Source organism: Haliaeetus albicilla, chromosome 3 (genome assembly GCF_947461875.1).
Source record: "Haliaeetus albicilla chromosome 3, bHalAlb1.1, whole genome shotgun sequence".
Classification (NCBI taxonomy): domain Eukaryota; kingdom Metazoa; phylum Chordata; class Aves; order Accipitriformes; family Accipitridae; genus Haliaeetus; species Haliaeetus albicilla.
This window is the reverse complement of record NC_091485.1, coordinates 24705744-24718455: the sequence shown is the minus strand read 5'-3', so window position 1 is coordinate 24718455 and position 12712 is coordinate 24705744. Positions and strand designations below refer to the sequence as shown.

General features: G+C 52.9%; 1 protein-coding gene across 12 annotated transcripts; it reads left to right on the top strand.

The window, feature by feature from the left end:
* The first annotated feature begins 4132 nt into the window (after nt 1–4132).
* Nucleotides 4133–12246, top strand: ADCYAP1 (adenylate cyclase activating polypeptide 1). 12 transcript variants are annotated; one of them, XM_069779109.1, is made up of 7 exons: nt 4133–4538; nt 5796–5903; nt 7857–7991; nt 8494–8589; nt 9404–9541; nt 10070–10184; nt 10886–11262. In XM_069779109.1, exons 2-7 carry the CDS (start codon nt 5803–5805, stop codon nt 11075–11077), a joined length of 777 nt encoding a protein of 258 aa, XP_069635210.1. In that variant the 5' UTR covers nt 4133–4538; nt 5796–5802; the 3' UTR covers nt 11078–11262. The 12 variants fall into 12 exon arrangements, with proteins under 12 accessions (XP_069635210.1, XP_069635208.1, XP_069635207.1 ...); XM_069779107.1 differs by lacking the exons at nt 4133–4538; nt 10886–11262 and adding exons at nt 4629–4840; nt 11331–12246; XM_069779106.1 differs by lacking the exon at nt 4133–4538 and adding an exon at nt 4630–4840.
* Nucleotides 12247–12712: the final 466 nt, after the last annotated feature.

Here is a 12712-nt window from a genome sequence, read left to right as displayed (position 1 = left end):
GGAACACAAAGATATTGTGGCCACTATCTGTCCAGTAAAAATTATTGTAGCTTGGCAGCATTCTGTATAACTTTGTATATTCAACCTGCTTAAGGATTTACCCTCCCCTGAACACCAGAACAAATGGAAATGAAAGTGGGAATAGACCTAGACCTGCTGCCAGTGCTAAAGGCTTTTATTCTGCCCTGCAGACTAGCAAGATCTTTAGTGGCATTTTGTAGGTTGCTGGCTTTAGTGTAGAGTAGGCCTTTGGAATTTGAAAGCTTCAAAAGGTGATTTTTCTGTTGCTCTTGTTTGCCTTTTGTAATTTATTTCTCTACTTTTCATATATAAATGATTGATCAAAGAACCATTGTCAGAGAGCATCAAGGAAAATTTTTTTCTTCTCTTGTAGAATATGAATTTACTTGGGTGAAAGATGGGAGATTATAAGTGTGTATGCTGATGATCCAAGGAAATTATCTGTCACATGCATAGCGCGGAGGTACCTCCTTGTGGAACCGAGTCCGCTGTTTGGTCTTTCATTCATCTAGAAAGTGCTTTTCTTGCCTTTGTGTTTGGATGGGAATGACTCTTCCTTTGCCCCTGTGTTGTCGTAGTCATCTGGCTTCATTTACTGAAAAGGGGGAGGAGGACACCCACCATGTAAGATTGAACACTGAGCTTCTTTGTGGGCAATCCCACAAGACACTGGCAACCCACTGGCCTTTTCTCTCACCATGAGCTCTAAGAAGGGGCAGGAGCTGCACTGCTAGTTCTCCTGTGCTGCTGCCCTAGGAAAATCTTGTCCTGCCTCCTCAGTTTAGAAAATAAAATAAAAAGAATCCCAGCCCTTTTCCTCAGAGTGCATATACTTAAGAATATTTTTTAACTCTTTGCTTGGAAATATAATTAAGGTGATAAAAGGTGGCAAGGAATTATCTGGAAAATCCTCACAAAGACTTTGCTACTGCTTGGTGGTCACCTGGGAAGAGGCTGGCAAGTGTCCCAGCCACCAGGCATGGCTTGCCTCTCTCATGTCTTAAGAGAGTTGCACTCCCAGCACTGTCCCTGGTTGTTGCTCTCTATTTTTTCCATAGTTTGTATCTCCTGCCCAGAACATCCCTGGGTGAGCAAGCTGTCTGGATTACAGCTCTGCTCCTTCAGTCTGTGACAGACATGAGGAAGCACACAGATGTGTATGCTTTCTACAGTGTGCCTAAATATTTTGCTGCTTTTACTTAAGGAAAGCACAAGAGGGGATGGTTTAGTAAAAGAAAAACAACTCTGTGAATGAAGCACTTTAGCTCTGTCCCTGAGTTGATTGAGATCTAGCTTCCATGAGGAAAGCAGGGCTTTCCCGCCTCTGCTGCAGGTGCCATGTCTCAGCTGGAAGTGCTGAAATGTCCGCCAAGCCCTGGCTTCCCCTGCTTGAGCTTTAATAACTTCTGTTCTTCTGCCAGGCGATCCTTAATTAGCCATTATCAGATGACCACTGTTACATGGATGTGTTAATCTCCCCTCTGACAAGTCCATCCTTCCTAGGGAGCTAGCTCTCGGGGAGCAGGAGGCTGGAAAGTCAAGAAAAGATGAGGGATAGTGTTACGTTCACAGAGCTAATGCACACATGTACTCATGGGCAGACTGGTCTGCAATGGGTTCCCCAAGCCATCCCAGTAAGAAAGGAGGCCTGGGGACAGATAATAACAAGATAGATGGTAAACCCATAGTGTGTGTCTGAGAGAGAGACAGCTGGGCTGGCAGGATTGTTTGCTTTTGAGAAAGGAATATTCATCCTTTTCTATATTGGCAGAAAAACATGTGCGCTTTCATGATAAAATTACATATTTCAGGTCCGTCAATCTTCCAGCTTCCTTTTAAAATAAGCAGCTAAGGTGGGATGTAGTGAAAAAATATGAATATGGTGGCTGGATATCCGACAAGTGTGCATGAGGTATCATCTGGCTTTATGGACCAGTACAGTTCCTGACCGTTTGATAGATTATGGTATTTTTTTATAAAATATGCATAAATATGCAAAACCGGGGTTTTCTGAGGAGTGGAAAAGATATCCATCATGGTACAGGATGAAATATGTTCCTTTGAATTAAACTTATGGCAGTAGGTTTTAAAGCAGCCAGTCCCAGTCAGGCTTAACAAGGCTTAGAGGATGTAAGCTCCCCTAGAAATATCTATAGAATTATAATGCTCTAGTTAATAAAATAGATATTTAAAATAGCATAGTCAGGTAAATTAAAAGGTCTAATTTAAGCTGGCAGGAGACAGATGAAGGAAATTCTGCCAGTGAAAAAAACTACTTTTCTTCAGAGGCTGCCTTAGGATTTTACCTTAGAGGCAAGTATTATAAACCCTAAATCCTCTCAGCCTTGACATGACAGAGTTACCTAGAAGTTTACTTACACGTGGAGACCAGATTCAAACCTTTACTTATTCAGCCTAAACTGCAATCATGCCATACGCATATTCATGCTGCACATGCACACCCGTGAAGTAGACTAAGATGCTATGAGACTTTTACTGGCATGAATCATGCGTGAGTTACTCACTCACCCCAAATAAAAGCTTAGAAACTGTATTTTTTGCAAACCATCCTGACATCACTCCTGCATGCTCAGTACCACTGCAGCAGCACTGGGCCCCTACATGGCGTCTGGAGCTTCAGGTCTGTTTTACGGGAATCTGTGTCTCATCGCTGCTGATGCCCAGTATTTCAGGCATCCTGGTTCTTTCTGTAAGGATCTGGGGAAGTGGGGAGGGAGGAGAGGAAATGAGGCAATGTGAATAAAAAGTAGCTGAAAGTAGCTTTTCTAAAGCGAAAACAGCCACAGCTTTAAAACTTATTGCCCGCGATTCTGGTCTCTTTGGAAAGACAGAATATTTACTTCTTTAGGCTGTGTGGTTCAAGCCTGTGAACCGAAGTTACTAGAAAAGCCTGTATTTACACCTGCTATCACAGAGTCATTTCAAAGGAAACAACAACAACAAAAAACCCCAAACCCCACAACCCAACAGCTCCCAAAGCCCGATGCTGGCAGCGAGGGAAGGCAGAGGACAAACCCTTCTTCGCCAGCCGCCTTCACAGCCGGGACCGGGAGCCCGGCGAGGACTGCGGGGGTTCTCCCCAGCTCACCCCAGCCGAGAGGACGGGGCACACACGGACCCCCACCGCTCCAGGGTGGCTCCGCGGCGGCGGCCTCAGGCGCGCTGCTGTCCGCGCGGTGGCGCCGTCCGCTCACGGAGACGCTCCGCGCTGGCGCAGCTCCCGCCGCTCCCCGCGCTCCGCGGACGAGCAACGGGAGCTGCGCCAGCGGCCGCCGGCGGGGAAGCGCATCGCGTTCGTACTTGGGGAACCCTTCCCGGTCCTACACGCCCGGTACGGGACGACGACTGGGATAGCTAGCGTCCTGCTGCATCCCGAGTCCTGTCTTCCCGCGTCGGTGGCCGTTCGTACGGGAATAATTCATTCACGTTGAATTTCCTTTCTCTCCGGAAAATATTGAAACCTTAAATGACCATAATAGGAATGTAATTGTGTGGTGTGTTTTTTGTTGTTGTTTTCGAGAAATCGATTTGGGCTCAAATAACTCATCTAAGCGTGTTACACCAAACCCATTCAAATAGGAAACAGGAGAACTATATTATTGCTGCTTCCTGAACTCTCTGCTTATGATCCTAATAATTAAAATGTGCGGTAATGGCTCCTGCAGCCTGTATTTCTTTGAGTAATTCTCGGAAATGAAAGGCTGATTTTCGGCCGCTGAGGGAGGAGAGCGCGGAGATGAGCCCAGGCGCAGCGGCTGGGAGACCTCCGGTGGTCCGCGCCCGGCGCTCGCCGCCTTCCGCATTACTTGGGGAAAATAATCCCCGCGGCGGAGAAGTCCCCAGAGAAGGGATTTCCCTCCCAGTCCCTCTGGCAAATCAACTTTTTTTTCCTTTTTCCCTTTGTTTTTCTGATGGCGATCCTCTCCCCTCCCGCTCTGCCAAGCGCTGCGAGTCGCACATCTGTCCCTGCACAAGGCAGGGAGGGGAAAGAGGCGGGCCAACGCGGAGGGGGGGGGGGAAGTCGCCCCCACCACCCCTGGGCCGCGGCGGCCGCGCGTGGGACCCTCCCCGCAGTACACGCGGAGCTGTTACGGCGCTGCTGGTGTCCCCCCCCCGGGGGGGGGCATGCATAAGGAGAACGATACTAACAATTCTTGAAAAAAGAAAAAGTAAAAGAAAAAGAGAAAAAGAAAAGAAGGGGGCGGCTAAGAAAAAAAAAAGGCACTCCTATCCCCAAATCTCCGTGGAAGTGGGGGTTCCGTGCCAAGGCTGCTCCGCCTGCGCACTCAGCCCCGGGCGGCTCCGCGGGGGCCCGCGCCCAGCGGCGGACTTCGGCGCCGGCGCGGGGTGAGGTGGCCCCGCGGAGAGACGCGAAACAAAGCCGCGAGGGAGCCCACCAAGTACGGGGACCCCCACCCCGCTCCAAGCCGCCCTCCTCCACCTCCCAGTCCCTTCCCACGGCAGGCAAAACTTGACCGTGGGGAGCATCCTTTTAGGTTTGTGGGACTTTCTGTGTGTTGCTGTTTGCTTGTTGGTTTTGGGTTTGGTTGGGGTTTTTTTCCTTTTTTTTTGGGGGGGGGGAAGTGTGGGTTGGTGTTTATGAGAAGCTTTATGACTCCTGATAAGCTCATCTTTGAGGACGACACAGAACTGTGTTCCTTGAGGAATTGGGGTGGTGACGTCTTTTCTGATACCCGATTATTACGTGACTGGGGGAAAAAAAAAAAGGTATTTGATTCATGAATAAAAATCCGGACTCCATCACGGGGGCAACAAACAATATTGCCCGTCCTCTAAGGTAACAAGCAGGCAAATATTTACGAAGAGGGCTCTTGCTGAAGCGGGGTGTTTGCAAAGATTTTGTTGCTAATTGCTTATCAGACGGAAGGCTGTCAAGTTTGGAGCCACCGAGCAGGAAGAGAAGAAGAGGAGAAGGCTGAAGACGCTCAGTGAGGGGAGAGATCTGGGGAAGACAACATCGCACGCAGCCAGCCCGAGGCTCCCCGCCTCCGCTCCCTCCCGGGCTCGCTCGCTCTCTTCCCCCCTTCCCCTTGCGCTCTCTTCTCCGGCGACATCGCGCTCCATCCCTCTTTCTCCCTTCCCTTGCAGACTCCACTCCAGATCTGTGCTGCTACCTGCAAACTTTTTTTCCTTTATATTTTTTTTCCCTTCTCTCCTCTCTCTCTTTTTCTTTTTGGAGCGGATTACCCTAAAACTAGCAAACAACTAACTGCTGCTTTTGCGTCTTCTTCATCCCGCGGGTCCTTTGCCCATCGGAGAGGCGATGCCACGAGCGTTTTAACTCCTTTCGGACGCAACTTGGGAGACAGCTCGATTCCCCCCCTCCTACCATTTTGGGTCTTTTTTCTCCTTCCTTTTTTTTTTTTTTTTTAAATTTTTTTTTTTTTAAGACCTGCCCTTTTAGTTTCGCAGCCAAACGCTCTTAGTGCCGGGTATTTAGAGTTTAATGGTAAGGACACGAGGCGGCTCGCCAGGCCTTTCCGCAGCGCTCCCGGGGCCGGCCGGCGGGAGGGCGGCGGCGGCAGCGCTCTGTACCGGGCACCGCTCCGCGCCTCTCCGCGCCGCTCCGCGCCGGCACCCGGCTGCCCTGGGCGCTCGCCCCCAGGGGCCGCGCTGCCTCCCTCCCCCGCAGGCTCGGCAGGGGGCTTGGTGGGTCGTGGGGTCGTTTTTTGGTTTTGTTTTTTGGTTTTGTTTTTTTTTTTGACAGCAGTTTTCCTTTCCCTCCCGCACAGAGTGGCAATGTGTAGCAAAGCGATCCTAGCACTCCTGATCTATGGCATAATAATGCACTGCAGCGTCTACTGCTCACCTGCGGCCGGCTTTCAGTACCCGGCGCTCAGGTAGGTCCGTCCCCCGCTCTGGGGCTCCGCCGGGACTCCTTCAGGCCCCCACTGCCTCGGCTCTACTAAGGGCAGGGGAATCTTACCGGGGAGGAAAGTGGAAGGGGACGTGGGGGGGAGTCACCAAACGAACCCCCCCCTGCTGTGTGCCCACCCTCTCCGCCCCGGGATGGGAGCTGCCGGGATGGTCAGGCAGGGAGGGGGTCCCCCCCGGCTGCAGCACTGGCTTCCCCCAGGGCCGCTCCCCGGGATCCCGGCGAGGTTAACCTGCAGCCTCCTGTCCCCGGGGAGCGGGGGACCTGCTCTGCTGCGGGAGGGGGCCGAGGTCCCGGCCGCATCTCGATGGCCCAGAAGCTCCCCCCACCCCGCCTCCCCCCTGTCCTGCGCGGGCCCCGGCCGCTTTCGGTTGCCCGCAGCTCGCCCAGTGTGAAAGGCGAGGATCGCCTGTCCGGACCGGGGGGAGCGGGGCGGGGGGACGGATGCGCCGTTGGCTGCAAGCATGTGAGAGCTGTCACGGTTCGTGTAGCAGCATTGGAGTTGGCGGGGATTCAGTCTCATCCCCTGTTTACCTGTCTGTATACCACTTCCCTTCTCAAGCGGGAGAGCGGCTGACACAAGGTGGTTTGGTTTTCTGGGTCTGATCGGAGTTGTCTTGCTCGACTCCACCGCAGGCTGTTGCCCGTGCTGTCCCTTTCCACCTGGGAGCCGGGGACGTTTGGACCCCGCTGTGTTGGGGCAGGACTGGGGGACCCCCAGGGGTGTTGGCACAAGCGAGTTTCCCATGCTGGGCCGTGGCTGGGGGCGCAGGGTACCCGGTCAGGGACGGCCGCTGGTTCCACCCTCCTTGGGTGACCGGTGTTGCTTGGCTTGGGTGGAGTTTTGGGCTCGGTGCTGTTGTCCTGCCCCACCAGCGCTCGGCTCTATTCCGGGGTGCCCTGCGGGGTCACCGCCGTGCGGCTCAGCTGTGAGCGGGGGGCGATGCCGGGCGCGCAAGGCTGTCCGAGGAAGGTGTCCTTTTTGGGGCTCCGAGGTGTCCTTGCACGAACCGGGAGCCCGTCGGGGCTGGCTCAGAGCAGCCCTTTTCCCCTCCCCGGGCAGCGGGGCTGCGGGGCAGCGGGCTCAGTGGCCTGCGGGGCCATTAGCCGGCAGCAAGCTGGCTCTCTTCATTCAAGAGCCTGAATTAGCAGGAGTGAAACACTTTAGCGGCATCTATTATTAATACCTCCGCTAAAGCTCACAGACAAAAATAGCTGCCTGTAACGTACAATGACCTACATCGTACTGCAGAGAGGGAGGCAGAGAGCCGGGGGGTGGGGATGGAGGGGGGATGGGGGGGAACAAAACTGGCGAGATCTCAAAGGGCAGAGGCACCATTCAACGAAAAACAACAACAGGCGAAGGCCCCCCGCCCCAGCCCAGGCCAACCCAGCTCCGGCCCGACGGGCGCTGCGGGGAGGAGCGGCGCCCGGCCCCCGGCGGCGGGGGCTGCCGCTCACCGCCCCGTCTCCGCCGGGGAGGCTGCTTGGCTCCCGCCCAGCCCCTGGCACACAAACGCGTATGTGTGTGTGTGTGTGTGTGTGCGGCAGCCTGCACGCCTGTGTGTGCGTGCGCGCGCTCCGCTCGGGAGGCACCAGCCGTGGCTATGGCAGAGAGGGGCTCTTGCTCGGGCCGAGGCGGGGGGGGATGTTTGGGGCTTTTCTGGGAGCACGTCTGGCGGCGGGTGGTGTGTTCCCTCCCCCCGTGGTCCTGCCCCGCAGAGGAGGCGGAGGGCGGGGATGGGGAGCGGGCGGGCGCCGAGAGGGGATGGGGGCAGACGGACGGGGCTCCCGGGGCGCCCGGGTCGGCTCCGTCGGGGGGTGGTCACCGAGGCAGCCGGGAGCCGGCGGCGGGGAGAGGAGCGGAGCGCCCCGCGGAGCCCGGCTGACTCCTTCCCCTTGCTGGTCTCGTTGCCAGGCTGGGGGATGAAGTCTACGACGAGGACGCGAACACCTTGCAGGACTTCGCCTATGACCACGAGCCCCTCGGCATAGCGAATCCGTCCTCCATGATCGGCGAGATGTACACCTTGTATTACCCACCGGAAAAGAGGTGACTGCAACTCGCGGGGTGTCAGCCGTGAATTTTGACCGGAAGCAAAACGGGTCTGCCCGAGCCGATTGGGGGGAAAAATAATAATACCACCCAAGAAGGCAGCAGCAACCAAAAAAAAAAAAAAACCAAAACCAAAAAACCCGAACCCAAACAAACGACCACGCTGCCCGGGTCCCGGTGCCCAGTTCAAAGCCTAGAAGAAAGGGAAAAGCTGCCTTACCTCCAGCAGCGCGGGGGAGGGAGCGGGGAGCCTCCCGCGCCGGGGAGGGCTAGCTATGCTCCCGCAAACGGAGCAGAAATGCCCAGCCAGCGCGGAGCCAAGCAAGTGCGGCGGGGAGGGGTCTGGGTGGGGAAGAGGGGTCCCGGGGGACGCGGGGAGATGCCGCCCTCCGCTCGCTGGCGGGGAAGGACGGCCACCGCCGCCGCCCGGGCTTCCGCACCCCGCCGCAGCCGGCTCCCGGGCCTCGCCGCTCACCCGCGGGCTCTTTCCTCCGCCCAGGCACGCCGATGGGATCTTCAACAAAGCCTACAGGAAACTGCTGGGCCAGTTATCCGCCAGGAAATATTTGCACTCCCTGATGGCCAAGCGGGTCGGGTAAGGGTTTCTGCTCGCTCTTTTCCGCGGTGGGCGTTGGTGCTGCTGGAGCGGAGGCGCTTAAAAAGGCCGCGGCTGGAGGGAACAAAGCTGCCCCGGCCGGGGCTGGGAATTTGTTGCTCCGGCAGCGGGGCGGGGGGGAGTCCGGCTCCCCAAACCTCAGCCGCCTCCGGCCGCGGCTCCCAGCCCGCTCCCGGCGCAGCGTGAGCCCGGCCGTCAGCGCCGGCGCTCACGGAGGTCCGTTTGGTGTAAGACGCTCGGGTATATATGTGTGTATATGTATATTTGTATATATGTCTCTATAATTTTGTGCAACCGGCTGATTTAAAACTAGGTAACTACCGGTTTTTTTTTTGCTCCCGGTTTGCTGGGGGGAGCCGTCTGTCGGAAGCGATGACCGAGGGCTCGGCTGAAGCGGGGGTGGGAGGGGGGCTTGCTCGGCTGCAGCCCCGCGCACCCCGAGGCGCCGGGCGGGGCTCCCCCCCGCCACCGGCGGAGCGGGGGCGAGCCCGGTGCCACCCGCCGCCCTTCGGCAGAAGGTAACACGTTAATAAAGCCCCGGGGAGAACAGCTTTCCCTGCCGCAATGAATAATTCATGGCGGGGAGATATTGTCTCTCCCGCCGCCGCCGCCGCCGCCACTTGCTCGCACCGCGTGGGCGCGGCCTTTGTCTCCCCGCGCATCTTCCGCGCAACGTGTTGCGCCGGGGACAGCGGCCGCCGCGGGGCTGCGCGGGGCCGGGGTGGGGGCGGAGGGGTGCGGAAGGGGGCGGAGCGGCCCCCCCTGATGCAGCTGTGCTTCTCGGTGCTTGCAGCGGTGCCAGCGGCGGCCTGGGGGACGAGTCGGAACCGCTGACCAAGCGGCACATAGACGGGATCTTCACGGACAGCTACAGCCGCTACCGGAAACAAATGGCTGTCAAGAAATACTTAGCAGCCGTCCTGGGGAAAAGGTATAAACAAAGAGTTAAAAACAAAGGACGCCGAGTAGCGTATTTGTAGCGATGAGTAACCAGCCACTCCTGTGTATACAAAGTCCTGAGAGAGAGAGAGAGACAGAGAGAGAGAGAGACCCAACAACAACAAAAAATCTAAACAAGAACAAAAGTAATTTCTAAACTGACTGAACAATCACCGCTCCTGTGTTATCTAAACATGTATTTATGTATGAAGTAAAGCCATTAAATGAATATTTTGATAATAATATTGTTTTTCTTTTGTACAAAGCACTAGAGAAACGCACAGATCTACTTTGTGGACCAATCATTAAGTTATATATAATATATAAATATATATATATAAAGACTACTACGAATACTAAAGAACAATTCTTCATATAAAGCCTGCACAAGAACAAGAATTTGCCTGAGCTGTTTATGTTTTTATATAAAATAAATAGAAAAAAAAGACAATCATTGTTTTGAATATTACTCCTATTTTTGTAACGGAAATTAAAAGGATAGTATTTTTATCCACGACAGGGTCAAAGACATTAATTTTCACCATTTGCTACTGTACATAGAGAAGGATGCCGTGCTCCCAGGGGATTATGAGGAAAATGATTTGGGAGGATTGGTGAAGCAGATTCTTCCCCCGGTGAGTCTCAAGGCAGGCTCTTTTGCCACTAGCCTCTCTGAAGGGGCAGCATCCCCCTTCCTCTAGATTTCGATTATTTTTTTTCTCCTGCTTTCTTTGATTCCAGTTGTATCTGTATTAGTGTCTCAAACAATGAGCTTAGAGGATAATTCTCTTGTGAAAACAACAGCTCGATCCAAATTGTGCATCTCTGTTGCCTGTTGGAGGGAGAAATAGTTAAAAAAAAACCCAAACCAAAATAACAACAACAACAAAAAATCAAAACAAAACCAAAAAAAGCCAAACCCTGACCCCCAACCCCTAAATCCGGAACCAGCAGCAAGGTTAGTAAGGACTAAGCCCCGTGCACTGCTCTTCTGGCTGGCTGGGCAGAGTTGCAGAACAAAGCGAAAGTGGAGACAGGACCCGTTTGGGAAGAGTGGGGAAGTGAGCGGGGGCGACCGGAGCCGGTACCGGAGCCGGTGCCGCAGGGTCGAGGGAAAACGAGACGATCCCACCTCCGATCCGCTACCCAACTGCCCCGGGCAGCTCGGTACTGGACCTGGATGCAAAGTACAGTGTGTTACTCTCCAGTGCTGTCCATGCTTCTCATCATGTGTAATGAGCAGGGTTCTCGCCTTTGCTTTTTTCGGTCGGAGTTGCTCTTTTCTTTGATTGTTTTTTTTTGTTTGTTTGTTTGTTTGTTTTTTTTTTTCTTGTAGACCTTCCCGCCTCTCATCCTCTCTTCGCACTTTTCCGAGCTCTGTTTAACCCACCTGAGTCACCTTTTTGGGTTGTGTTCTTTTGGGGAAAAAAAAAAAAAAAAGATTGTGAACGCTCTCTCACTCCTTTGTTCTGTTTTATGCAAGCTCTTATTGTACGAGTTTAGGAACCCCTGTTGTAGCTACCACTAAAGAATTATGCACTACTACGAAAGTTTTTGTTCCTTGTTTATTGAGTTTGGAGGTAAAATGTATTTTTCTACATTCTGGCTTATTGCTTAGTAAAATTTATTTCATAAAACAAACTTTTGTCATAAAAGAATGTGTAGTGTTCACCTGTGGTCCGGTTTCTAACGAGATAAACCATTTTCACCTCATCTTTCTATGTACGGACTCCTATCTTACCTTCCGCCCGGGGGCTGGCCCCGTCCCTCCGCCCGGGCAGGTGGCGAAGGAGGACACGCAGGTACCTGCTTCCTTCCAGCTCACCACACAAACCTTACAGGAGTGTTTCCAAAGAAACAAACCGAGCCCCGCATTCAAGACGTCGGAAAGCAACACCACCGCCACCACCCCCCCACCTTAAAAAAAAAAAAAAAAAAAAGAAAAAAAGTGGCGGGTAAAAACCTCCTTCCCGGGCCGGGAATAGCCGCCGGAGAGGAGGAGCGGGAGAAGTGGGCAGAGCCCGGCGGAGCGGGCAGGCGCTGCGGATCCGCTCCGCTCCGCCGGGCCGCCTGGCCTGCCCGCGCTGTCGGCAGTGCCCGCCCGGGCTGCCGGGGCAGCTCGCGCTGCCTGCCCTGCCGCCGGCGCGGGCTGCGGGGGCGGAGGGACGCGGGGCGCAGTTTGCAGCTTTCGTGCCTTCTCTTCACCTTGTAAATCGCCACGAGTTCACGGATGGCTATTTAGTGGCCCTACGATGCTGCAACACATCGGCTTGCGTTTTAGTCGTACTTCTGTTCTTTGGCAATGGGCTGTGTTTGTGTCGGCTGTGGTATAATGACATAGGGCTCTCTTGACGTTTTATTTATGACCTTATCAGTTAGAGTTCAGTGGCTACTCGCAAGCATTTTGAAGTGATCACCTAGGTTATTATCCTTTGTATGGTTTTTTTTTTGGTTGTTTTTTTTTGTTTGTTTTTTTTTTTTTTTTTAGAAACGCCAACAGCCTTACCAAAATTTGAGCAGATTTGAGATACAGTCATAGTAGGTAGATGTTAGTCTTGGAGAACTTATTTTGTGTGCAAATGAATATAAAAAAACCTTAAAGTATTATTACACACATGATATCTATAACTAGGACTTTGATAACTGTTATCTAAAGTGTGTAACATTTGTATTAATAAATTTTTGTAAACAATGCAATTTTGTCTAATGTTTGGGGGAGAGAAATCTAGAACCTAACAGTGAAAGCTGCATTTCATTTAAAATATTTTTTTAATTAGTTCATTTTTAAGCAGCGTTCTTCTAACTTTTCATGCTTGGGATATCTTTTTATTAAGTCTCCACATTTTATCATCAAATAACCTCTAACATTTTTACTGATGGTTACTCCTCTGTTCGAGTAAACTAAGCAGAACTGCTGAAGTAAAGAGCCTAGTTCCACACACACCAGCTCAATAATACTCTCTTAAAATATGCAGATCGAACCAGTCGGTACCTATCGTCCATTCCTCTAACAATTCCTCTGCTTAGAAGCCGTTTATTTTAAGCAGAATCGGTATGTTTGATGAGATCTTCACCTAATCCGCTTTTAATGAACATTCTGTATGTGATAACGTGCTTCCCGGCATCACCCGGCTTGGGCAAGGGCAGCATCTTTCTTTGCATT